The 13,171-nt window shown below is 40.6% G+C and overlaps 1 protein-coding gene across 2 annotated transcripts in view; it reads right to left on the minus strand.

Annotated features, from left to right (window-relative positions):
* Positions 1-13,171, minus strand: part of Hmga2 (high mobility group AT-hook 2) — a 110,998-nt gene that overhangs the window by 87,018 nt on the left and 10,809 nt on the right. For both annotated transcript variants that reach the window (XM_076920345.1, XM_076920346.1), the window contains exon 3: positions 11,606-11,656. In XM_076920345.1, the coding sequence (XP_076776460.1) occupies positions 11,606-11,656 (51 nt within the window). The remainder of the gene's footprint in view (positions 1-11,605; positions 11,657-13,171) is intronic.

Consider the following 13,171-nt stretch of genomic DNA (forward strand, 5'->3'; position numbering starts at 1 on the left):
CTGGGTTTGGTTCCTAGCACCCCCATACACCGTGGCTCACGACTCAAGCTCTGCATAAATTGGGGTCATAAGTGGGAGTTAAACATGCGTACAGGCAAAACAGCCGCGCACATGAAACAAACACCTTCTGTGGGAGACGAGGCCGAGTTTGGAGATGTTGAGCAAAGTTTTAAAACTTACATGTGACAAGACCAAGTTCACTCTCTTGTTGTGTAACGGTGTTTTTATTGTTGACACTTACCACCACTTCTTTAGGATTATATGTGCGCCAAGAGTTATAAATTTTCTTCTTACCTTATTCTGGTCACAGGAAGACACAGAAGGAACAATTGTTATCCTCAGGTGTGATGTGAATAGGTTGGGCTGGAAAGATGGCTCAGTGGTTAAGAATGCCATCTGCTCTTCCAAAGTTCCTGAGTTCAATTCCCAGCACCCACGTGGTGGCTCACAACCATAATGGAAGCTGATGCTATCTGATACTGTCTTCTTTCTGTCATGCAGGCTTACATGAAAATAGAGTGCTCATGTAAATAAATAAATAAATCTTTAAAGATATGTGAACAGGCAGGATTAACATCCAAACCACAAAGCGAGAAACTCATTAGGTTAGAAGCCAGCTAGATAAAATTTTAATTTCAAATATAGTGTTCCAACTAGGTTAACTGAGACCTGTGTATCAGCAGACTGGAAAAACAAGACTTAAACACATCTAGGATGATATGGAAAAGGAAGACTGACTGGAAGCATACCCACGGCTTTTAATCATAGTGACACAAGCAATACTATCCTGAGCATCCCTTGGGGAGTCGGCTAAAACTACACAGGTATCAACAATTTCATGTCCCAGAGATTGTTGTAAATATTTAAGAGATCCGCCCAGGAAGATGTGGAGACAGACTCATGGTGCCTGAGCACAGGTAACCAGCCATGCAGCAGAATGTAGATTAAAATGAATGGCTTATTTTAGTTATGATCTAGTCAGAGCAGAGTCTAGTATATGTTCAAGGTATTTATAAATATATTTTGAGGCTGCATCCTATTTCTGGGAGTATGGGGCTGGAAGGGAGAACTGGGCATAACTTCTACATCCAGAAGAAAAAAACTTAGGTTCACAAATGTATACACACACACACATATACACACATAAATATATACATGTACACACACACATACATATATATACAAACATGCATAAACATACACAAACACGTACACATATACACACATACACATATACACACATACACAAACACAAATATACATACACAAATACATAATATACATATATACAGATAAACACACATACACAAAAATACACATATACACACATATGCAAATACATACACACTCACACAGGGTAACACTTAAAGAGTGTTAGTAAGTAAAAAATGCTTTCTGGGTTCCACTGCCTTCCCATGAAACACTGGTAGCATACCCACTGCCTCTGTACATGGATGTAAATTCTATAAGATGCCCATGGAAGACCTTTTTAAGAAGCATTGCTGACTGATTTCCCCCTTTTCTTTAATGTCATGCTAGTAGTAAAGTTAACGGCAAGGGAACAGAATACAAGCAGGGTGTTGGAGTGAGTTTCCGTCTCCAACATGAAGAACTACCTTAGAAAACTGTTTTGTGAGCTTTAAACCAACAGTGAGTTCTTCTCTTGGGAGATGACCCAAAATTGGGTCAAAAAGTCCTTTCAAGGGACTGAGCTCAAATCTATTTTAGAAAGCAGACTGACATTTCCAGAAGTAGAGGCGGAGGCGTGATCCTTTGGGGGCCTGTAAAATAGACCCACCGCCAGTTTACTAAGCAGCAAGGGCCAAGCTAGAATTTGAAGCTATTTGGAGCCAATGTTTTAATGCCTACAGGTTGTGTGCACTTAAATCTAATACAATTTCTTGAAAAATACAAACTGTCAGATTTAAGAGAAAACAAGAAGCTAAAGAATGAATGTCAACCTATGCTTGCTCCGGGGAAAGAAATATTCTGAAGAGCTTGCTTTATCATATAGGGCTTATCTACACTAAAGAACAACTGCATTCTAGTCACTGAATTGTAATTACACATGGCTATAGGCCTGAAATGGAACTAATACCAAGAACTACAATGAATGTATTCATGCCTGCTGAACAAAGCTGTTCATGTCTTCTCACAGGATTCTTCACAACCCCTTGAGGAAGCTCTGTCTTGCATTCGTGGGCCTGGTGGCTGGCGACAGTGAGTGACTTTGCCTCGATGAAGTGGATATCTGAACCCAGGCAGGCTAAGCTATTAATGATTCTAGTTAGTTCTCTCCTGTCTTCAGTGCTAAGACACACACACACACACACACACACACACTCACACAGAGACACATAAAATAAATAAATAATTAATATATAAAATATATAATAAATAATATATAATATATGTATGTATATGTATATATGTGTATGTATGTGTGTATACATATATATATATATATGCCTCTGACATGCAAAGAGCTCATTTTTAAATAACAAAGGACATTCAGAAATACTGAAGTATACAGTGAAGTTTCCTAAGACCTGGTAATTTCAAATATATCTTCATAAACATTAAATTGCACACAGCAATCACTGTTCAGAAACACCAAGAGTAACCTATGGAAGTGACATCTAAATAGAAATACCAAGGCCTTTCTTATTTCTCTTCTCCACAGAACATGTAACAGACTGTCAATGCCTGTATTTCCAAGCCTGTACTAACTAGATAAAATGTGTCTCAAATCAAACTGCATTCATTTACTGCTGTCTAGATACCTGCTGTAGTGTCCCCTCCTCCACGCCACCCATTCATACATTCTGTACTAAGAGAGGTCCACTCAAATGATGTGTTTCCTTTGCAGATTTCCCGGGCCAAGCTAGCTCCCATCGACTTGGCTGACCCTCACCTTCCCAGGACTTGGCACAGGCTTGACCAATAGTATTCTTAAAAGACATTAGCAAAATGTTTGTGGGGAAAAAAGTCACACAATGCCAGAGTCTCTGAATTGGAACCCTGGGGGATTAAATGGTGCAGCATCCAAGCAAGAGGTAAGCACAAACAAGAGAACAAAGACTAATAATTTAGGTAGCCAGAGTCAGTGCAGGCCACTGCTACGTTCAAGCTCCACTTTCTGAGCAAAGTTACTGAAACCGTAACACACATAATCAGGTGGGCCTCTTTTAGACACCTGGTTAAAGTTGTCTTCATGACATTTCCTTCTATTAAATTTATTACATGTCTTGGGTGGTGGTGGCACACATCTTTTAATCCCAGTACTTGGAAGGCAGAGGTAGGTGGATCTCTAAGTTCAAGGCCAGTCTGACATACAGAGTGACAAGACAGCCGACTCTATACAGAGAAACCCTGTATAGAAACCAGAATCTAATGCAGGAACAGACTTGGTGCAATTCTTTGAATTTAAATATGGACAAAAAGCCTTAGATCAAGTATAACCTGAGGTTGCTAATCAGATTAAGGAAATATTCATGAAAGGATGCTTGTGTTTACTTGAGGCTGGAAATGAAGCCGCCTACATTGTATGACTGTATTTATTATGAGAATGGATAAATTCTGTGTGAGAAACAGTCTTCATTGTCATGGCTGCTTTCAGCTCTCCCTGCAGACAGTGATGGGGACACAGTACACTCAGCTTACCCAAAGACCAGGACACGACTTCTAGGCTTCTTCCCACCAAAGCCAAAGTTTACCAGAGTTTGCCCCTTGTCTTGCTCACATCTGGTCGAGGTGCTAATGGTGAAATGGCCTAAGTGGGATGGCACAGCAAAGAAGGAGCCCAAAGGCTAAATCATCAGTCCCTGGGCAATAGAGAATTTACGTCTTACGCTACCGGTGCATGGCACTCAGTAGGCATAGACAATGTTTCTTTAGGGTCCTTGAGTATGAGAAAACGCATGAGTAAGTGAAGCAGCCTGCCCAAAGGAATTTAAACCACAAGTGCAGAGATAGTTTCACAATAGAGTATAAAAGGGAGGCTTGACTTAATGCTATAAAATGTTAAAAGTGTGTGTGTGTGTGTGTGTGTGTGTGTGTGTGTGTGTGTTATACAGGGCTCTGTACAAAGCAGTGAAAGCTATCATAGTATATAATTAGAATCAACATGACACTTCTTTTTTTTATTGAGATAGATAGCGTCTCGCTATGTAGCTCAGGCTAGCCTAAAACTCACCGAGCTCTGGCTGCCCTTGCTTCCCACGTGCTGGGATTAAAGCCTGTGCCGCCATGCCCAGCCATGACACATTCCTACGGTAATTACTCAGTACATAGAGAAATCTATTGGCTTTACTGATGGCACCTTTCTGTCTCTCTCTCTCTCTCTCTCTCTCTCTCTCTCTCTCTCTCTCTCTCTCTCTCTCTCTCTCTGTGTGTTTTAAAAATCATTTTACTGTTTTGAACTCAGAAAATATGGCACAGCTAGATTAAGGGTATCACTCAAGCCGGGTAGTGGTGGCGCATGTCTTTAATCCCAGCACTTGGGAGGTAGAGGCAGGCGGATTTCTTAAAAAAAAAAAAAAAAAAAAAAAAAAAAAAGGGTATCGCTCAAACATACACTTGCCCTCTTTCAAACTCTGCCCAGCTCAGTAAGCATTCATATTAGTAGAATGGACATTCCGAAGCCATGGAGCTTCCCTGGGGATTTCCTGCCTTATTATCAACTGCATTTTTTTTCTTTGAAACAAAAGAAAAAATGATGACAGAGTTGAAATGATATTAAAATATTAGGTTTGGATGCTTTCTCGTGACTCAGATGGTCTCTAGTGACTCAGATGCTCTGTCATGGCTCTGATGCTCTCCCATGACCTGGATGCTCTCTCGTGACTCAGAGGCTCTCTCGTGACTCAGAGGCTCTCTCGTGACTCAGAGGCTCTCTGGCTCACATCCCCTCTGCCTCCACCACCTAATAGCTTGCTCTTCATTCTAACTTTAGACTAAAGCTGATGCTCTCCCCGGTTCACATATGCATGTATACATTACAGGCTAGGATCTGCATATGAGGGAGAATGTGTGGTTTTCTTCCGGGGTTACAAGTCCATTTATACTCCTACAAATTCCACAACTTCGTTTTTCTTCACGACTGAATAATATTCTATTGTGTGAGTGCACATGGCAGTAACCAGCAAATATATCTACTGGTAAGACCTGGTATATTCTTGTCCAACAGCTGAGTGGTATAGAAGTTCTGCTGGTTTTATTTTTTTATTTTATTTTATTTTATTTTATTTTATTTTATTTTATTTTATTTTATTTTTTGAGACAGGGTTTTTCTGTGTAGCCCTGGCTGTCCTGGAACTCACTCTGTAGACCAGGCTGGCCTTGAACTCAGAAATCTGCCTGCCTCTGCCTCCCAAGTGCTGGGATTAAAGGCGTGCGCCACCACTGCCCGGCTCTGCTGTTTTTAAAAGCATGCTATTACTGAAAGTTTCTCAGGGAAAATAAATGAGCTTGCTTTTACCAATTCCATTTAGCTGACTTTTTATTTTAATGTTATATCAAGGTTGTTTCTTCCCTCTGACCCCATACAACTTTAAAATTGTGTGCACTCTGCATTACTGGATAGCGCTTCCTAAATAAACACTGTAAACAAGGCAAGTGTTAAGTTACAATGGGTACAAGTTTTTCAAAAGGATACATGCATTCATCCAGACAGTAGAGAAACTAAAAATAGAAACCTAATGCTTTTTTCTTTTTTTTTTCAAGCAGATTTCTAGGTTCTTCAGCACACGAATGCTTAGAATCCTTGAAAGAAAACAGTTTCCATTGGTTTGACAAGATCCAAATTTATTCTGAGTTAGCGTCTCCTGCTAGGTCCTCAAATTATCTCTTACATTTCAAGATGGTTCACAAACAAAATGACATCACTTTCCTGTGTGCCTCAAGCTCTTTTTAATAAAAGTTAGTGCCCCTGGAAGGAGGCGAAGTGGAAATGTGTATTTTTAACTTAACATCCTGCACACACCCCACTGCCAAATAAAGATTATCAGCAGCCAAGGAAACAGCTGGGACTGTTAGTGACTTTCTAGTGACCCTCTAAAGTCGGCACCTGGTCCTTGGGTCAGTTTCTGGGTCAGTTTCATGATCTCCAGAATAATTTTTTTCCTTTTGAAAAAAAAATAAGTATTAGTTTGTATTAAGATGTACTTTTCTTTGTTGAAAATGTTCTAAAAACAAACAAATGTTCTAAAGGCACTGCTAGTCTTCATCCTCTTATTCCTTGTGTCTATCCCTTGCTTCTCTTCTCCCAGAAACATCCTAAGAAACATCTGGATGGTATGATTCATGAGAAAAGAGAATATCAGTACTATTTCCTTGTGCCCCTGAGCCTGAGTCCCACACTCTCAGGTGTCTTCTAAACGTTTTCTGTCCCTGAACCAGTTAGGTGATAAGTGCCACTTCAAGGCAAAGTGGAGACATACAGGCGTTACCTAATTGTTGTGGGTAAGAGGACCAACGAATGGGATGGTACAGATGTTCCGAGAACCAGAACTGTCAAGTTTCTATAAGTACATATTGAGGTAAACAGTATAGAAAGTAATTTTCAAATTAAATGAAGGCACAGCATCACATTTCTACTATAAGGAGAAAGGCGTTTAGCATCAATGTAAAATTTTTCCTTTTTGTGAGCAGATATAAAACCTACTTTAATATTACTAGTAAGCAAGTCTCATATCACTTGTGAGCAAGTCTTAAACTTGATGATATCTAACGGAGACACATTGAAGACATGGTACACCAAGGGAATGTGGTCAATGTGGTGTGAGACTCTCACTGTGCCTCACGCCTAACTACTGGCAGTGTGACTAACTGAAGCACAGGCTGTAGTTGGCATTAAGCATAAAAACTGTGTTAAACATGATCTCCAGTGTTTACCAAGCACCATGCCTTGAGAGTTGTTGGGAGCCTTCGCACACATTGTCTCACTTAACACAGGAATTCTGAGAATCCTACCTTTTCCAGAGGAGAAAAGGGTCCTTGGGATAATCATGTAATTTGTTCAAGATGATACAGTTAGTTGAGTGGTGGGTCAAAACTTGAACCCCAAGCCCCCAAATCCTGCTTCTTGGCCCTTGGCTATGAAGGAATTGTAGGTTCTGTTCTCTCCCCTCTTTTTACATCTGACCTCTTACTTGCACAGAAAGAGACTGAAAAATCCAGAAAATTCCTATCAAAATAATAGATCTTAAATCTAATTAAAACAGCAGGAGAACAGGCCTAAGGAGGCATAGACAGTAGCAGTCCTCCTAACCATCTCTACTTAAGATGCTCATGGGATCACTGTACCTGCCAGTCCCTCATCCTTTCTAAGGGGCAGGCCCAATGCCAGCCTCTCCTCAGATTCACGCATTTTTGGTGTACCAAATCTTGATCCCAACTACTGATCCCAGTTACACTACATGCTCTTTTCTAGGCAAGTTATGTAGGTCTGTAAGATTAATACATCAGGGTGTGTATCTGAGGCCAAATTTATGAAGGGGCAGCTGAGGAGGCGCCAACGCTTGTCATGATTAGTAAAAAACCGAAGGAAGGAGTCAATGGTCATATTAATTTGAAGGGCGTGGGCAGGGCGTTCTGTGGTGCAGTTCTAGAAGCGAACAATGCCTTTAAACTAATGAAAGCCAGTGGTGAACAGCCTGGTCTGTCAAGGAGGCAGATGAGGATCCAGATTGATGGGCAACAGTCAATGAGACACATGCACAATCCGAAACGGAGGCTGAAGATGCAATTGGTGTGTTCCAGCAGCAGACAGGGTGTGTCTACTGAAAAAAGGAAGCTGCCACTTTACTCCAGAATTTTATTGTTGACAAGAATATATTCTCCATGAGAAATCCTCAGTTTGGCTTCACCCGTCCTGACTACCACAGTGTACCTTTCTCTCATTTCCTCTTCCCCATTCCTTAATTACATACAAAGTAATTGGTATGTGTGAACAAACAGGTCTCTCTCTCTCTCTCTCTCTCTCTCTCTCTCTCTCTTCCTTTTTTCTTTCTTTCTTTAACTAAATGACAAATGTCCTTTTCTGGTCGCCATCAGTTGGAGATGGTCTGGGGACAGTCACTGAGTTCTGTGAAAATATTCCCTAGCCGGGCAGTGGTGGCGCACGCCTTTAATCCCAGCACTTGGGAGGCAGAGGCAGGCAGATTTCTGAGTTCGAGGCCAGCCTGGTCTATAGAGTGAGTTCCAGGACAGCCAGGGCTACACAGAGAAACCCTGTCTCGAAAAACCAAAAAAAAAAAAAAAAAAAAAAAAAAAAAAAAAAAAAAAAAAAAAGAGAGAGAGAGAGAGAAAATATTCCGTCTCCATTGGTGGCACGCCCATCGCCCATCGCCCATCATGCTCCCATATCTTAATCCAGTGAGTTGTTCTGCTCTCATTGATTCAATCAAAAAGCTCAACAACATAAAACTCCCTGCCTACCTTGTTCACTTATCATTGTGAAACCAAAGGCAATTTTGTAACTTTTCTGTATCTAGATGTTACAAGCAGGGCGATCCACCTTGAGTAGGGGTAAACTACACTGGAAAAAGAATGGATCCTGGAACTCCCTTTGAGTCAAGCATCTTGTTGTTTAAATGACCTTCTTGTTTAAAAAAAAAAAAAAGATTCATAGGACTTTTTTTTTTTTTTTTTTAAGCAAAAGAACTTTAAAACAAAACCTGTAAGAATAAAGGAGACAATGTGGCCTCTAAGCCAAATACCAAGTAAATCCAGTCAGTTCAAAGCTATATCTCCAACTCAAGGATATCAGTGAATGCAACTGTTGAAGGAATCACCCCTACATAAAGCACAAGCCCATTTCCTATGGAAAAAAAAAAATGCAGTGATTTATTTCTCCATACAAACTTCCCTGCAAATAATGTCACTGAACTGAAGGCCTCGCTGTGACTGATTGCACAAGTCACCAGCAGAAAATATACAAAGCAAAGAGGAAACACGTTGTCTAGAAAAAATATACCGTTTCCTTTGATTTTTTTTTTTTTCTTCTAAGTGGAGTGACTCTTCTTCTAAGACCAGATCAGGGACTTGCTACCATGCAGCACACATAACTTTCCACTCTCCCAGCCAGGAAAAATGAGAGACCAGGTAAGTCAATGGGGGTGGGGAGGGGTCACATAGCTGTTGTCAGGAAGCCAAGGTCTCCATGTCTGATGCTTCCGAACACTTCTTGCCCAGCGTGAAGATCAGATGTCTATAGCCCAGATACCCTCCAAATAAACAAGAAACCCTTAGGGAAAAAATTATACAGACCCTGTAATTGCTCTCTATTTTGTAAGAAACGGCTTTGAGAGCCACAAAGGGAGTGAGCTCTGAAGTACTGGGGTAGGCTCTAATCAATCTGTCAACCAATTCTAGAGCTGCTGAATATTTTAGAGACGAGCAGACATGCCTGAGACCCGTGGAGGTTAGCTCTAGAACCTTACAGCATACCCCAAAGGTGGTGGGTATGAAAAGCAGGGGTTTTATATGCTAGAAGGTATTTGCCTAGTTAATTTTCTCTGTATCTGCTCACAGACTATTTCATTTTAGTCTTATTAATCCTGACCTCAGAGACCTTTGACTGACTATTAGAAAAAGTATCCAGGTCTTTCTTGTGTCATCAGGAGGACTGGGTGTGCGTTCAGAATCCGGATGCTCAGGAACCATCAGGCAGGTCTGTAGTTAGCCTGTATGCCCTAGCAAATGTGTCAACACTGTGCTGGCTACAGTGGAATAGCAGTGGTATTTTTTTTATTTCCAGGAGTAAGTTTGTGGCTCCTTCCCAGTAATTGAACCGGGAGTGCTGATAAGAAGGCTGACACCATCAGACTAGAGAGACCATCAGACTACAGTGTGAGCTGTCTGGGGACACTTGCACATATGAACAACTTTCAACCAATCAGATAACTGGACCTGAAGTTTAGAAGCTTCCAAATTCTAAGCCTGGAGCTTTAGAGGCATTGCTAAATGCTGGGGTCCTCTTAGCAGAGGCTTCTGACCTCTTCATGTAGATAGAGCCTTTCTGCTCCATCCTGTTCATATGCTTGACCCGAAGTACAGGAGAGTATGATGAAGTAGTTTATTCACACTAGTGTGTTCCAGGGAACTTGATTAAGCAGCAATAGATAACCATGTGTACAAGAGAGGTAATAAAGCCACCACCTACAGAACCCACTCCTAGAATAGGATGCTTACCTCTGGGGAATATACCTCAGAACATGTACAGAACAAACCTACTTGGCAATGAATAAGAATGTTCCTTTATGTGGGGTGCGGGGAATGGGGGTAGAGGCAGCAGGATTAGAAAGAGTTATACCAGAAAAGAGAACAAATGGCTTGTGTTAATTGTTCTCAAATATTTAAAGGCTTAGTGTGAATGACATTGAAAGCAATTGCTTTACATATTTCAGGGGTTAGGCATAGAGATTGCGGCGTGGGGGGGAAGTTCCAAAGTGGAGTGAAGATTTTCTAAGTCTTGGGCATTTGTGGAAGGAAGAGGCAGCCTAGGGGGTTGTGCGACCCCATTGTTTAAGGCAATGCCCCCTAGACTGAAGGATGACCCTGTAGATAAGATTTGGAGAGAATTCACTTCTTGGGAAACAGTCTAAATAAATCGCATTCACTTTAAGGTTACACTGTAGCACTGAGATGTTTTTAATCTAAACATCATCTCCGTTTCCTTGTGCTAAGAAATCTAATCCTAACACATGTGGGAGCAGAGGGGAAAAAATACAAGATGAATAAATTAAATGAAAGGCAACACCGAAGTATAAATAGAAAGCCATGCAGAACTGGGGGAGAAACCAGCAAACTAACAGGGGAAACAGCCCAGAAGAGCAGGAAGGAACGTTACAAGGGAGGGCAGGCACAAACCGGGGAAACGCTTTGGGGGAGGGGAGCAAAGGAGCAAGGCAGACTGGCTGGGGCCAGAGGAGCCAGCCACCTTCTTGAGAAACAGCTTCCTTTGCCTTGGAGACGCCAGTGGGAAAGACATTCCAGGAGACTGTGGGTAAGGTGCTTGGCACCAGTGCCTCTCTTGTCCCTATGCAGAATGATAATTAAGGTTTGCTGGGAACACTGGAAATTACACCTGTTTCCTGAAGAAGCCAACGTACTAAAGAACATACAGACCACCTAGAAAATAAGACTAGTCCAAAAGAGGAAACCAGAAAGAGAAAAACATTTTTGAAAAATGATCTCATACGTGTTTCCTCTGAATGTTATCAGCATTGCAGGCAACTTCTGAGGGTTCATACTACCTTTAACTCTAGTTACCCAACCCATAAACAAATCATCTCTTTGTTACTCTTTGAGGGAGTGTGAAGACTCCTTTGATGTGGAAAGAGAAAGAAGGAAGGACTCATGTCCCAGGAAAACAAGCTGTAAATTCTGGAGCCAAATGGTAAGGAGTTATCACAGGTCCCTGCCTAGGTCTTCCAAGGCTTCATCAAGTCAGAAGTTACCAATTCACACCATCTTTAAAAAAAACAAAACAAAACAAAAACAAAACAAAAACAAAAAACCCGATTTTGTTTTCATTTTAGATTTAAAAAAAAAAAAGACACTCTTTTCCTGTTAAGCATGAAAATTTTATCTCCTTACTCACCCATTTCCTAGGTCTGCCTCTTGGCCGTTTTTCTCCAATGGTTTCTGCTTTCTGCAAAACAAGAAAGGAAGCCATGTAGTCTTCTGCCTGGCATTATTTACAAGTGCTGTACCAAGAAATACATGCCCAGTTAGAATGTTCTGGACTGCAGATGAGGTATCAAGAATGTCTTAGCAATCGCTTTGTCTTGAACACCTCATCTTCCGGGGTTTTCAGTGGCGGCTGCAGCTTCTTCACTGTTTGCTGCATGCTATAAAGGGGTATCTATGCAACCCCTCACCATAAAAGACTCCCATGGAGTGACCTCCTCTGAAATTCATGAATATGCTTTTGTAAACTCCATTTTGCCTTTGTTTCTGATTATACAAAAGAAATATTCCCACATCCCATAATTTATGCAAATTAACATTTTACAGAATGAACACCCCCTCAGTGGTCAAGATTCTCCTTTTGCAACCAGTTGGAGAAATTAATATGGACAGGTTAATTTTAAATAATAAAACAGTTCTCTCTGCATTACTATGTAAAGCAAGTCAGAATGTAAGAAATAATATATAAACGCTTTAATATAAACAGTAAACATCTGCCAACTTCTGAATAACTAATTTCCTGTTCTATATCCAAAACAACCACCTGTCAATCATTCAGCCTAAAGTAGAAAGAGAGAAAGAGGGAGGGAGGGATGAAGGGAGAGAGGGAGAGAGGGAAGGAGAGAGAAAAAGTGAGAAAACACCAGTTAAAATCACCAATGTGTCGCAGAGATTTAAACCATGGCTGCAGAAAAATAATTAAAGATTGGCATTATTAACAATAATTCCACATGCAACATGAATTTGACATGAAACCATTTCCTCTCAACTTGAGTTTGCTTCATTGCTATACTGCACAGAGTTTTCTGATATTAGTTATTTATTTCTACTTTATTCCAATTTTAACATTTATAAAGTAACTAATTAACCTTAGACACCCTTACTCCAATCCCCAAGCCCATCAATACAGCCAATGCGTGTAAACACACACACAGCATCTACTTTCTATAAGAAGCACAAGTTTATACTTTTCTGAAAAAAAAAAAAAAAAAAAAAAAAAAAAAAGAGCTGAGAACATACTGTTGTATAGAAGGATCACCCTAAGAACTCTCATTGCAAAAAAATGGGAGGCAGACTGAATCAGGACAACTTGTTTTGCAATTTAGCTTTGTTACCTGAATGAAGCACTGGTGGATCTTGATACAGTGATACTGAAATGAGTATTGGGAGCCTGTGGTGACAAATGAAACCTTCCTTCCCCCTTCAACTTACCGAATAAAAATAGATGAATATAAATGATGAGACAGACAGACAGACACACACACACACACACACACACACACACACACACACACACAGAGCAGATATGTAGCTGGCATAGGTATCTAGCCATAGGTTTATCTAGGTTCATAATTAGCACAAGCTTTATATGATTATAAAGTCATCTCCAATTTAATTAAGCATTTAAAGTACTCTGTTTTAAGTTAGGTACACGCATTACTTTAATCCTTAGAGCAGCCTTCTAACAGAAACATCA

Source organism: Arvicanthis niloticus, chromosome 22, assembly GCF_011762505.2.
Source record: "Arvicanthis niloticus isolate mArvNil1 chromosome 22, mArvNil1.pat.X, whole genome shotgun sequence".
Lineage (NCBI taxonomy): Eukaryota > Metazoa > Chordata > Mammalia > Rodentia > Muridae > Arvicanthis > Arvicanthis niloticus.